Below are 13,964 nucleotides of genomic sequence, written 5' to 3'. Positions count from 1 at the left end.
GCTGCTTAAAACTAAATTAGTGTCCTAGTTTGTTTTCATGCATAGTGATCTTTTTTCTTTTTTTTTCTCTCCTTGCAGTCACTGCAGTGTCTTACAAAGGCACATAAATGTGAAATTCAATCAAGTGACTGGGAGAAAGATGTTTCTTCTTTTAAGGAAGTGGTGAAAGGAGCCATAGAGATTGCACATGGTATGTTCTACCTGAGTTAATATTATACATGAAGAGTGTAGCAAATATTTATTAAGCAAAGTAATAAATAAAATTATACCTTATCCATTATATTTATTCCTACTTTTGGGAGTCTTCTAACATAGAACATGCTAGACTTGGAATGAAGTAGAGATTGTGTTAGGGGAGTCAACAAACATTATGCATGGTAAACACAATTGATTTCATGTTTACCCATGTATTTCATGGTCTAAGAATTTCATAGTGCAAGTGAAAAATTCATCAGTAGTTCACTCAGTCCTCAAATTGTCACATTTGATTGACAGTGCCATACCAACATCTCCAGGATGGTTGTGTGTATACTTTATGGGTGGGAGATGTACAGAAGTTAAAGTCAGTAGGACTATTCACTCTGTGCTGTAATATTCATGTTTAAGAAGGATTCCTTTAGTCATAGACTGGGTCTAGATTGATTTTCTCAAAATTAGCTGTCATTCTTTTTCTTTGAGTTTCTTTTTTAGGATATTGCATTCAAACATTATATATGGAAAGTATCAAGGTATTTTTAATTGAATGTTGTTTAAAGATAATTGATATAGACATAATGTTTTTTGTTTGTTTGTTTTGTGGTCCTTCTCTTCTCTTTGGATTCTAGTTGCTATAAAATGCAGCAAGCACAAATCTAATTATCAGGAAGCTTTACAGATACTTTCTTCAGCTCGGCTCAACTTACGTGGCTTGTCATCCAAAGCAAAGGTAGGAATGTTTGAACAAAATACCTTTCTTCTGTTGCCAGAACCAATTTTTCTGTTTTAAGTCATTTGTAGATAAAAATAATATCTTTCTGTCCCAGTGTATCATCAAAAAGATGTTCACCTCTACATTGTTAAGAATTCCAGTTGTACATAGACTTCTATTTCCCTTCTTCCTGCTAGGATTTGACTGCTACTGTAAAATTTCAATGTTATCTTTCAGACTAAGTTAGAATTGTACTTAGTGTTGGGCAAACAGACTGAATTGTTTGGAAGAAATCAGTCATTTCAAGACCTGTTCTTTAATGTTGTGTAGTCATGGGGAACACGAGGCAGTCTGAGAAGAAAGTGCATATAAACCTCTAGAAGGACAAAAGTGTGTAAGGACTAGTTTACGTCACTTGAAAGTGTTTTAGAAACATATATTTAGAGACAAAACGCATATTTAATAACGTTGTCATGAATGCTCTACCAATTCAAATAGTAATTATTTGGAAAAGATTATCATACTTGAATCATGTTTGGATTTTGGAGTTACAGTTTCTGCCTCTGTAGCCAGTCACTCAAAGAGCCAAGTCTGTTTCTGCACCATTATTATCCTAATTTTATCCACTATCTCATGTGAGACACAGCCACAGCTTGAGACACAATTGTTTATTCCACATCAGTCAGTTCTCAATTACATTTTTGTTCAAAATGCACTTAATGTCCTAAAGAAGTATTCTTCCTGGCTGTGTGTGAGGTTTAGTAAATGCGAATTACAGAGCATAAGTTTTATAACATGTGCTTGTGTTACAAAGTGTTGATCCATCATCAGTGTGTTAAACTTGGCTCGTTCTCTTAAGTCCTATAATTTTAAGGATAAAGTGTCTTGGAAACCTGTATAAGCAGACACAAGCCAGCTCCATAACTAACGGTGCTTTTAGATACTAGCATATTTAAGTCTTAGGAATGTGGACTGAAAAAAAAGGCCATAATTTGTATGTTGTGTTGTGATTCACAAAATGGTTTAAAAAAAAAGCCTGTAGACTGTAGAGAAAGCAAGAATACTTGACATAAATGATATAAACAGAAGTACAGGTGGTTTATATTATACTAGATCTTGCAGTCTCTCAAAGATTAAGAATAGTTCAGTGTAGTAAAATGTATTTTTAATTCCTGAAGGTTCTAATTTAATTAATATTTATACTGTTGTCAGATGATGGTTTCTCTAAGCTTTATGGCATTTCTGTGAAAACTGACGTGGTAGAGATAAAGCTGTTGGTGTGACCTAATTGTTTTCACATACTTTTCAAGAATCCATCTTATTTTTAATTTGAAGTCAAATTGATTGTCCAAAGTATGTTGATTGTGGTTTAAAAACCTCAGTATCTTCTGTAAGATGCTATGCACAAACAGTTTAATACTGTTTGTGTCCAAACTCAACGGCAGCATCTTCTTGCTTCCTCATGAATAAATACTAGTGTGCAATTGTTTTGTGTTTTTTCTTTTAATACAGAAAAAGACTTTAAAAAAAAAGAGGGGGTGGAGTGTCTAAGAGCAGACTTGGTAGTTAAGGTGTCAGAATGAATAAAGGAGCAGTGAAAATAACTTTTAAAAGATAAAAGTTCAAAATTTCATGGTCAGGACATGCAATTGGACTAAATCAGTAGGTCTTGTACAAGTGCAACAATGTCGCTTCTCAGACTTCTCACCTTTACTTGGTTCTCCATCTCTGAGAATCCAGTCTCTGCATTGTGCCACACATGATGTGGCCAGACTCTGCGAAAAGTTGCCCTGGGTAAATGTGCTGTTAATGTGCTCCTTTCTGTACAGAGTCTTCTGGGCAGTCGCATGCTCCAGCAAATAGCACAGTGGTCTCCCTTCTGCTCCTTGGCCCCATGCATCATTCAGATCTGACAGGTGGGGTCTCCAAACAGGAGAGAGGTCATGGAGCTGTATCGTAAATGCATGAAATGTGGGTACTGTCGTGGGGAAACGTGAGGCACAAACCCAAAGAGCGATGGTGCATGAAACTTCCCCAGGCTGCATCTAGTTGAATAGAACTCTTTAACTGTGTGGGGGAAAAAAAATGAATAAATAATGACATCATCCTGATTTATTGAGCTGTCTTAGCCAGAAAGAACCAAACTTTTGTCACATCTTCAGTGTGAGGTTTTGGGGCTGAAAGTCAGAAGAGCCTCTGTACTTGCAGCAGGAACATGTTCTTATTTTCTTGGAAGATGTTTCTTTGTTCAGTGACAAGACTGTTCTGAAGTACATTGAAAACCTTGGTTCAGGCCATTTAAGTACATTTTTGTTTATTTACGTATCTGTGTTGTCCCATTATATTTTGATGATACAATGATGACGTGTACTGCAGAACAACTTTTGTTTTCTGGGTTTGTTTTGTCTCTAAACATTGGTTTTTTGTTGTATCAGATGAAATATGAATCACTCTCCCTTTACATAATAAAGGGGAAACGTGTTTGGGTGTCCCCCCACCATGTTTATGTGGAGTGGTACCTCACATAGCCTCTGTAGTAAGTCAAATGACAGCTCATGGCCTTGCAATAGCAACATGTTCTGTCCAGCTCCAGTCAGACCTTGTGTATCTCAAGACTAGTCATTTAGCATTCTTCCCCCATGGTTTCCCTGTAAATAAATGAAATTTATGATTGCTCATGAGTTAGCTGCTTTGTGTTTTTGTTAATGTCTTATGGTCTTTAAGAACAAACTATTTTTAGTACTTGCTAGTGCTTTTTTTTTCTCTTGTATGAATTAATTACGCGCAGATGCATGTCTCAGCCCATGCACGTCTTGATACTAAATGTTAAAACATACATTATTTGGGGTTTTGGAGAAAATTGCAACAGAGTATGACACTGAGAAAATAGTCACTAAAATTTACAGCTACTACTTTATAAGCAGGTGGGTTAGTAAACTGCAGTTGGTAGTCTGACATACTCTTCAAATCTGAGTTTCATTGTAAAACTCAGAAGTCCATGGCTTTTGACCCAGTTAGGACTCAGTATAGGTAGTCAGGTCAGAGCAGAAACCTAATGTCCCCTGGGGGATTCGGCCCATTTGACAAAATACCAGGTAGCTGGCACAGGCAGCAGGTCTACATAAGTGTGTGTATATATGTATATACCATACTTGTTTTGTCACAAAATGGACTTTACAGGGAGAGGGATACCATTGTGGGTGCTAAAAATAAAGGAGGCAGGATAGTGGTTAGGAGGCTCCTGAATCCTATCTCTTTGCTGAAACAGAGAAACTCTAAGTGTAGTTTAAAATCATGTTTCTATTTGTCCTGCAGCAGCTTTTTGTAGATGTAACAAGCCAGGAGGTTCACAGCGAGATAGCTGATGAAGTGACAACTATGGACAACTTGATTGCTGAACTTCAGGAGCTAAGCAACCAGCTGAGGGACCAGTGCTGAAATGCAGACCAGATTTTCTGACTGGAAGACAAGGATGACATGTTTGTTTTGCCACAGCACTTGCTGATGACATGGTATCAGTTCTAATGCAACAACGGTCGCAATAAACATTTTTCTGTACAACATTGTTCTTGTGGTCAGCTTTCTTCTGATAATAGACTGCTTTTTAAAATTATCTGCTCTCACTGTCATATAAAGTTGTGTGTCTGCTTCCTCAGGCCCAGAGTTTCTGAAATGGGGCTGGTTGTGTTTATAGGGCGATTTTTGAGGATTAGTTCTGCCTGAGTGCATTACATGGGCGGCGCCAGGCCCCTGTGGGGCGCCTCACCGACGGTGCTGGCGGGGCAGCAGAAGATGGCGGATGACTGAGCGGAGGCAGGAGCTGAGGCCCCTCCCACCTGTCACACCCTCACCAGCGAGGCGCACAGCCAATCGGAGGGCGCGCCTCCCTGCTACTGGCCAATCAGAGGAGCTGCAAGGCTCAGCCCACCCATGGGGGGACGCTGTGGTGGTGAGGCGCGGAAATCCCTGGGCACCCGGTGGGGCATGAGGCGCTTGAGCCCTTGGGTGGCTCTACAGGCGCTTTCCGATTGTAATTCAGTCTTAATTGCTTATAGGGGAGTAGGAGTGGAGTCCCAAGAGGAAGAATTTAGTCTTTTTTGTTATACAAAATAGCATGATTTACAAAGTTATTGCGTAAAGCAGTAGTATTTTGTTCAAAAATACAAAGGTTGTGTCCATGTGCAACAGACAAACACTTCAGTTGGGCCTTTTACAGACATGGGGATTTCTTCCTGGTGTTGTAGCAGTAAAACTAAAATCCAAAATACTTGCATCTGACTTTTTTTTTTTTTAAATTTAGACTATTTATCATTGTTCAATTTTTAAGCATCTTTGCTACACCTCTTCCTAAAATAGGGTTTTTTAGAAGCCTATGTGAGATTGCCAAAATCATGATAAGTGAGGGAACTTTATTCCGTTTGAGAGTGACACAGTCTCCAAAAATGTAGCTGTCTGTGTTCTAAGCACGCTCAGTTTATGGTATGGTCATTACAGATGTGGCATTATGAAATGGTGAGAGTCCTGTCCCTGAGGAGAGCTCGAAGGTAAAGGGAAACCAAACAAGTAATTGGATATGAAGCTGCAATAAAAGCGTGTTATTGTAGTGTGTGAAGGGGAAACCATCTTGACATCTTCGTAAAGCTTTGTATCCTCGTAAAGCTTTTTAGAATGAAGAATAAATTGCCAGTATTTTAACATGCAGTTCCCACACAAAGGATCATCTTTACAAATGGTAAATCTGCTAGTGAAGGAGAGCTGACTTGAAAACACCTCACTGAAATGGCTCAGAAAGGGAGGAGCGTTAAAGTTTATGCAGAGTGACTTTGCTGGAGATAATCGTATTTTGCTCATGTATATATATATAGCAAAGGGCCTCCGTGATTTTTTTTTTTAAGGCATCAGTTTTGTAGGACTCCCACCACTACAATTGTTTTCTAATTCTATTTTTATATAATTTAGCTTATTCACAGAGAAGGAAAATCTTTAAAATTATTGTTCCCAGTCTTAATTTTTCTTGTGGGTTTATGTGTAGAATGATTTGGTATTAGGAGAATCTCCCAATCTTGATATCTTATGGTAAATTTTAAACCAGAATTATATCCAACTCTCAACAAAGTAGTCATATGAAAAAGTCATTCGCTCTTCTAGTGTCTCTCCCCTGCAGTAGTTCATGCTTTCTCAGCACACATTTTCCCTCATTTGAGCCTCCCTCTCTTAGCAGATGTGTGGAATATAAACAACTTTTTTTTGCCTAATAGAGGGAAAGCTTACTACTCACAGACAGTGTATTCCTGAGGAGTGGAATGGCTAGTGTTATGGCAGCACACCAATTTTCTTGCAATAATTAATGTAATAGAGGGGAGATGTCTGCAGAAACTTAAAAACATACAATTTAAATGCATGCAGACAGTACACATGTTGTGGAGGATGGAGATGCAGGAGCTGGATCACTGTTTCAGGAGGCACTGGCTTTTCAGAACAGATCACCATCCCAGAACAGATCACCATCCCAGAACAGATCACCATCCCAGAACATCTTGGACACTTTATCAATGAGACTGAACACCCAATGCAAATCTCTTACCAGGTATGTTCTTGCTACGCATTTCTTTGTATTAGTGGCATTTTCATCTTTCTTGGATACAAGGTGAGACTACTTTGATAAGGAGTCATCACAGAGGCCTTTTAAAGTTGTACAGAGACAAAAGCCACCTCAGTTTTGTACAATACTCATTTTCTGTACTCATGCCTGGAGTGTGTGGTTGAGAATAGCTCTAGGAGACCATTGTCCTGAAGACTATGTTACTACAGAAGTTCTGGCTGTCAAAAAGCTTTCTAGTATGGAAAGAGGAAGGAACATTTCCCAGACTGTGGACTTTCCAGCTCTCTGTCTCACAGGGAGCATCTGTCTTGTAACATGGAAATGTTTTTTCACTCACACCAGACTCATGACAACCGAGGAAGGAATCCTTGTGGGTTTAGCAAAACTGTACAGTCTTTTCCCAATGTAGTTGTCATATGTACAAACACCTCTGTACCATCTATGTTATTTTCAAGTGCTCTGTGCACACCTATATGAGAAAAATTACTTTGTGTAGCATGCACCAGATTAAGCAGTAGCTCACAGGAGTGGCTTAAACTTCATGCTAGAACTTCATGTACTTGCAGTCTTTTTTTTTATTTTTTTTTTCTGTAGAAGCATGAGGGGTTATCAATTTTGACATCTAACTGCTAAAAGAGCTAGTTTGGTGTGAAACAGGTAAAAATAAATGAATCTAGAATTTTTTAGCTTCTCTCTACCCAGACTGGCAAAGCAGCTTTCTCAGGGTTTTGAAAGATGAGCAATAACCCAGTAAAGCTTGAAAGATATGAATGTATGAAGGAGACCTTACTTGTATGGCCTAAAAGGGTTTGTTTTATGGCTTTGACTTAGTATGGTTCAACCTACAGTGTTTTTTCAACTATTGGTAGTTAGAAGCCAGGGAAGATCTCCTGATTCACTGGGAGGGCTGTGTCAGCACTGAGGAAACACATGCAACTGGGTGTGGTGCTAAAAGGGTTTTGTGGGTCTGCTCATGAGTAATGAGCAGAAGTGAATGTTTGTAGAGCTGGTAAGACTCCGCTGAGTCAGGCAGGTCATCCTGAATAAATGTCAGTAGATAACATGTTCCACGTTGTCCTCGCTGTTCCTTCTACCACAGCGACTGGTAGGGCAGGCAGCTTTCATCCCCCCATTTGTGCAGAGGGCTCTACCAAACGTGCCTTGGAATGAAATGAAACTTGGAATAATTTTTCAGATCTAAAAATGATGTATGGCTTATGTGCAAGTACAGAGGATACATTTACAAGGTTAGCTTTAGGATATGTATGTATGTTGGTTAAAACTAATTTTCAAAATAAGGCAGGGAAAAAAGGTTTTAATTTTATCTTTGGAGCATTACTGCCCAAGAAAATATAAAGTCCTTCTCAAATTATTTTAGCTTAGCTCTTCTGTTCAGTATTTCTGCCTCAACATCAGTGGCTGTATGAATGACAGTACAGATGGACATAATGTATTTTAGGGGATCAGGGGACGCCAAAGAAGAAGCTATTTCCAGACTAATGCAAATGAAAATAATATACAAGTATTTAACATTGGCATTCATGCAGATATACCAGAAGTGCGTATGAAATAGAGAAAAGGTAACAGCTAATAGTGTACAACTTGGGTTCTCTGAGCTTAAACTGGAACTTTGAAGGAAAATCTTGTTCTAAACAGGAAAAAAATATGCCATCAACTCTGTGGAATTATTTTTAGTGTGATTGCGCAAGCCAGGTGATTTGTGTTTCAAAAATGTTTTCAAAAAACTAATTTGGTGATTTGTTTATATTTCATATATACGTAAGCATATATAAATGTGTGCATACATATACAGCACAAATAGATACATATATAATTCTGTGTGTGTGTCATAGAATAGGGTTGTTGATTCTGGAGATGTAAGTAATTAATCAGCCTTTACAGGAAGGTAAATCTCATGAAAGTAGTGTGCAATAGAGACTGGAACACAGCCTCTTATCTGTTCCTTTCTGGTATGATTGCCACTAATCTAAGTGATGAGTACAGCATTGATAGTCTTCATTTTCAAAAATGACTAGTTATTTTGGGTGTATTGTTGAAAAAGCTCTTAAAGGCATCTGACCTTTAAAGTGAATGTGCTAAACACTCTCGGAAAATCGAAGCCTTTATATTCTCCATTAGACATTCAAAGTCTCTATTTTCAAAATTCCTATTCAAATTTGAATAACATAGACCTCAGTGTTAGTCTGAATGGGGGTCATATAAATTTGTTATTAACAGGCAAGAGATAGAGAATTTGTAAATGTTCACTTTTATGGCAGCAAAGATTTTTTTTCCTGAATTTAATTAAATACTTTTATGCACTGTCTTATTTCTGAATTTGCTGCTATCTTTGTTTCAACTCTGATTTCCATAGAGCTTTTCACTGTTGGTGTGATGGTTAGGTTTAAAATATGTAAACAAATACGTATGTTAAAATGTTGTTTCCATTAGTGTACTCATGCAAGAGATTTCCATTGATGTCTGAACTTACAAAACTGGTTTCATCCATCTATGAAACATTTTAAATGCAAATAATGACAGAACTGACTTTGTATTATGGCTCAAGAATGAACAGAGTGGAATATTAAAAATGAATTTTTATCATTAAAATGTTGGTTACTTTGAATTAACACAGGCGTGGATAGCCGTTACTTTAAGTGCTTTAATTTACGTTTCTTAAGATGTTTTATGTACACAGGTGCATATAGAAGGTGTGCCTATCCCCTATTGCCAAACCAATAACACTTCTTTCTTTTGAGCTAAAAGTCATAAGCAAATCAGGCCAGATGTAGGAAAGTCCATCTTACACATTTTACATGATAGGACTCAGAAATAAAACTGACAAACAAGGGAAATATCACAATGGAAATGGTGATAAAATATTCACTGTTACACAAAATATGTTGCAATGTTGTTATACAGATGGGTTTTGCACCATTCAGAAGCACTTATAAATAGATAGGTTTCAATCGACAAGTAGCTTATTCAGGCATGTGCTCAAATATAGTAGCTGTATTCATTAGACAAACATTTCTGTTAAGCCCTCAGCTACACCAATAAAAGAGTATTCCTTTATAGGCTGAATGTAGTGGCTGGCAGAGGTTGTGGGCTTTTTTGTTGTTTGTTTTGTTTTGTTTTGAACTATGATCCTATTTAACTATTAACATCCTTCAAAGATCTAATCATTTTTAGTGGCAGTATTTGGTTTTCAGCAAATTAATTGAAAATTGGTAACCCTTGCAGCATGTTCAGTTGGAATTCCTTGCTGAAAATGGAGTCACCCTTACTCACAGGAATAATTTATAATATTTGCTGTACCTTAAGCAAATTTTTTTCATCTCATAAAAAAAAAAAAAATAGAAGAACAGTGGTCCTGGATGGTCTTTTGTTTGTTTTTACTATCTTTATAGCATTTGTCCATTCACACACTTCTTTCACACTTGTAACTTCACTGTTAAAGGCAAGAAAAGTAAAGCTGTTGATCAGGCTGGCTTCACTGAGCAAGTCAAGAAGTCTGGGTAGGGACAAGACAAGTGAGTCAAGGCCCTTCTGTACTGAACTAAATAAAAGACCTATTACAAATTTAAACCACTAACACTGATCTAAGCCTTAACTGGGTCCCTGCAAGAACAGGGTGGTTCGTGATCAAAAACCTGTGATAATTAGCTCTGCTTTCTGTGTAGCACAATTTTCCAAGTTGACCTAAGTATGAAAGTGCCTTTTTCTGTTTCCAGCGTACTCTGAGCAGAATGTTTTTGCAGAACACACCAAGAACCTTTTAGTCACCAGTGATGTCACATATCCCTTCTTCATCTTTGTTTATTCATTTATTTTAAACCCCAGTGACTTGTGAGTCAACTACAATAGTACTTGGCTAAAAATAAGCATAGTGAACCTGGCAAAGAAATACCAACCAAGAACGATGCAATGGAAAACTGGGATTAACAGCATGAAAATTTTCAATACTGCAAGGTCGCCTATTAATGACATCACTGCTGAAGTGAAGCAACTTAATTTTGCAACTCACATTTAAAAGTTAACTCCTACAGTTCAGCTCTTTTCCTCTGTCATCCCTAAATGAGCAGTATCCTTCTTCTGTCTTAAGTGCAGTCATTCCATCCACCTCAGAGTCCCTCGTCCCGCCTAATTTTCAGTTTCCGCAGACCCACAGGGCTGTCTGTTCTCTGGAATGGTGTTCCAGTTTTGTGACCCATGTTCCCTGGAAAAGCACCCCTTGAATTTTACAGTTCTTTGTGTGTTTCTTCCCGACAACAATTTAATTTTGTCCCGTTTCCTGTCCTCCCATCCCTGTCATCTCTCTTCCCAGTTTCTTTAAGGCTTTTCTATAAGTTTGTGGTAGAAACGATGCTAGTAAGGCCCTTAAGGTTGTGATTAGTGTTGAAGGTAGCTAACAGCAACATGAAAAATGTAATTTGTAGTGAGCTGGGTGCTATTCGGTGGAGTGGAAAAAGGATGTTTTTCCCTCTGCCTTGGCTGAGCACCCCTGGGGATGAGACAAAGGGTGAGTACCTTTATGTTTACAGGTGTAAGAGCACTGTAAACCTTGGACAGAAAGCTGAGACTGTGGAGGGAGAAGAGCAGCCCAGAGATAGTGATGGCCCCCGTGGAACTGCTGAAACAAGGAGATAAAGATTAGCGCTACTCATTGGGCAGGAAGGCACGAGTCCTTTCTTGAGCAAAGGATTGAGCAGTAAATAACCAGGCTGAACTACTCCATGGCCACAGACAGACAGCAGACCAACCAGGAGTAGCAGATGCAGCTGGAAAACGCAGGTAAGTCATAGCTTGGCAATCGCCCAAAATTAAAAGAACCAAACTGAAGAAGCAAACACCAGTGCGCTGTAAGGCTTTTAACAGCCCATATGGTCTGAGTGATTCTGTCTGTTTGGGAGTGCTCCAGCCATACCTACAATTTTTTGATTTGCTGTGTTTATAGCAGTGTCTTGCACTGCTCAGGTTTTGCTGTTGTTGATTCTGTCACCTGTTTTTAGAGGCTTGTAATTTGGCCGTAAATTCTACGTGGTCCTAAAACCAGGCACAGTGAACATGGCCTCAGCCAGTCTGCGTTTTCTATTTGTAAGAGAAATACAGACAAGTAGTTTGTAAGCTTGACAAGCTGCTGAAACCAGATAATTTTTGTAGTCTGCAACTGCAAAACTAGCTTACTGTCATGCTAAGCAGACTTTTTAGTAGCTGAAGTTTGTTTTGCATTTGGTCTGTGCTCCACAAGGGCTTTTACTGCTGTAGTAATCAAGAAAGCTGATAGGGGAACAGAGCACATTTAAAAGATAGTTACAGAATATCTTACGCAATTTCACCCAGCACTTCAAATTGAGTCCTGTATAAATAAATACTAAAAAAAAAAAAAAAAGGCCAGCCTGTAGACACAATTAAAGAAGTGAGCTCCATAAAATGAAACCAGTAAGAATAATGAGAATATTTAGTGTTGTGAGACCATTCAGAGATGGCACAGAGTAATATATTGGATTCTGTTGGCACGTGCTGTTTTACTGCAGAAGCACTTGTCAGGTACAGTTGTGATTCTGAGATGTTTAATCAGAATTACAGCAAACTCTTGGTTAATTGGGAGGATTGACACTGAGCTCAGTAGGATTTTTGCAAGTTCCTTGAGAAAGCTTCTGTCTTCTGAGGTTCATCCTTTGCTTGTCCTGTCCTCTTGGCTTCCTGTATCTATTATACTCTTACGAGTGCCTCACTCTTTTGGGTAATAGCAAAGGTTTTGTGCTTTGATTGAGTGACACCAACCACCTAACGCATGCTGCTGTACCAGACCACTCAGGAATATGCACAAAATGACACATCTGGGGCTCAGTTTCCCAGTGTTTTACCCGTCCTGTACATGAATGCTCCCACCCATTGTTGCAGTCTGTGAGCTGCTGCTGTATAACATCACCGACTGTAACCAAGTCTCTTGTGGACATCATGGGACCTTTGGATTTCTTTTCTTTCAAGCATTCTGCCTGAGGCAAAATTTCAGAATTTCTGGTTAAGATTTTATTATTTCCATAAGGTTTAACGGTGTGAAAGAGATGTCAGTTTTGTCAACACCACTCTTACCATGGTTGGTTGGTTAGGAGACAGGGTTTGCTATTTTTCTACAAGCACTTGAACTCCGTGTTGTTTTGCTGACAGTGCCTTTAGGTGACTGGTCAGCTTGATGTTGTGTGTGGAGGACTGGGGAGCTGGACTAAGGAAATTTGGAAGGAGATAAATTAGTTTCTCAAAAAATCATAAATATATCCATATAATTCCTTTGTGCGCTTAGACCATTTTGTGACATCTTCTCAAGCATTCTTGTGACAAATTATTTTGCACATTGCAGATGATTTTTCTTAAGGGTCTAATTCATTGTGAAAGTCTCAGAAAGGTAGTGAAGGTAGCTTGCTGTAACAACGACTGATGAACACGACTGGCATGTGGTGTCACATGCTGCTTGTATGTTTTGGATCACTGCAGATAATGTCCAACTGCCCAGACATAAATCCAAAGGAAAACTTGATATCCTCCCTGATGCTGCTTCCTTGTCTAATGACATTTCCACAACAAGGCTCTGCATCAGTGAAAACAAATGGGCTTTATATTATGAGTATGGCTAGGTAACTATCTATGCAGAAAAGCAATTGCATTTGAGTTCTTTGTTTTAAGCTCTCATGCTTTGATTTATTGTCACTGAAATTTAATCTAGTTTTGGTGTTTTGTTTTAGTTTTGTGTTTTGTTTTTTTTTTTTCTTTGGACTTTCTCTGCTGGAGTTCCAGTGAAAATATTGCATCGGCAGTTCAGGAATGGAGCAGCAGTGTTATTCTGATCTGTCAAACGCAGAGGCTATGAACTTCCCCTGAGAAACACAGTGAAACAGCCTTTCAGGTCTGGTAATGTAAAGAATACTTCCTAAACTGAGGCACCTACAGTAGTCCTCACATCTTGTTCTGCACGTGAGCCTGGCTTGTTTACAAATTCTTGTTGGATGCAGTGGAGGAAAGTTACTTCTGTGTGTGTAGATTTATCAGGGTGGATCCCAGCATAGTAATAAAAGAAGCATCCCTCAAAAAATAGTGGCTATTCAAACTTTCTGAGGATGATTTTATCAGATCTTAAATGTGCCTTTCTTAAGATTAAATATGTTGATTTTTTTTGTGAATATTTCAAACCTTATTTGGAAAAATAATTAAAAAGTAGAGATTTAAGAGGAAGATAACTGAAATATTAGACATCTTAAGTATATGAACATCCTCACAGCAGTCATGCATCTATCTGACAGAAGCTTAAAAACAACTTTGCCTTTTACTGCTTGGCAAAGCTGCATGCGTATGATTGCATGTATGTCTGTGATTTTGTGCCTTTTAAAGGCAAGGATGCTAATAGGGCTTCATAATTTACTGTCCTGTTTGCACATGATACCATCAGTGATCTCA

The 13,964-nt window shown here is 38.4% G+C and overlaps 1 protein-coding gene across 2 annotated transcripts in view; it reads left to right on the top strand.

Moving 5' to 3' along the window:
- Positions 1–4,472, top strand: part of TTC27 (tetratricopeptide repeat domain 27) — a 113,408-nt gene extending 108,936 nt beyond the window's left edge. The window contains exons 18-20 of one of the 2 annotated variants that reach the window (XM_066993896.1): positions 79–190; positions 825–925; positions 4,226–4,472. In XM_066993896.1, coding sequence (XP_066849997.1) covers positions 79–190; positions 825–925; positions 4,226–4,345 — 333 coding nt within the window. In that variant the 3' untranslated portion in view covers positions 4,346–4,472. Of the gene's footprint in view, positions 1–78; positions 191–824; positions 926–4,222 lie in introns of both variants that reach the window. The other variant, XM_048047746.2, reaches the window with a different exon arrangement.
- The last annotated feature ends 9,492 nt before the right edge of the window (positions 4,473–13,964 follow it).

Source organism: Anser cygnoides, chromosome 3 (genome assembly GCF_040182565.1).
Source record: "Anser cygnoides isolate HZ-2024a breed goose chromosome 3, Taihu_goose_T2T_genome, whole genome shotgun sequence".
Classification (NCBI taxonomy): Eukaryota; Metazoa; Chordata; class Aves; order Anseriformes; family Anatidae; genus Anser; species Anser cygnoides.
The sequence above is the reverse complement of the archived record's forward strand: the minus strand, read 5'-3'. Positions and strand labels throughout refer to the sequence as shown.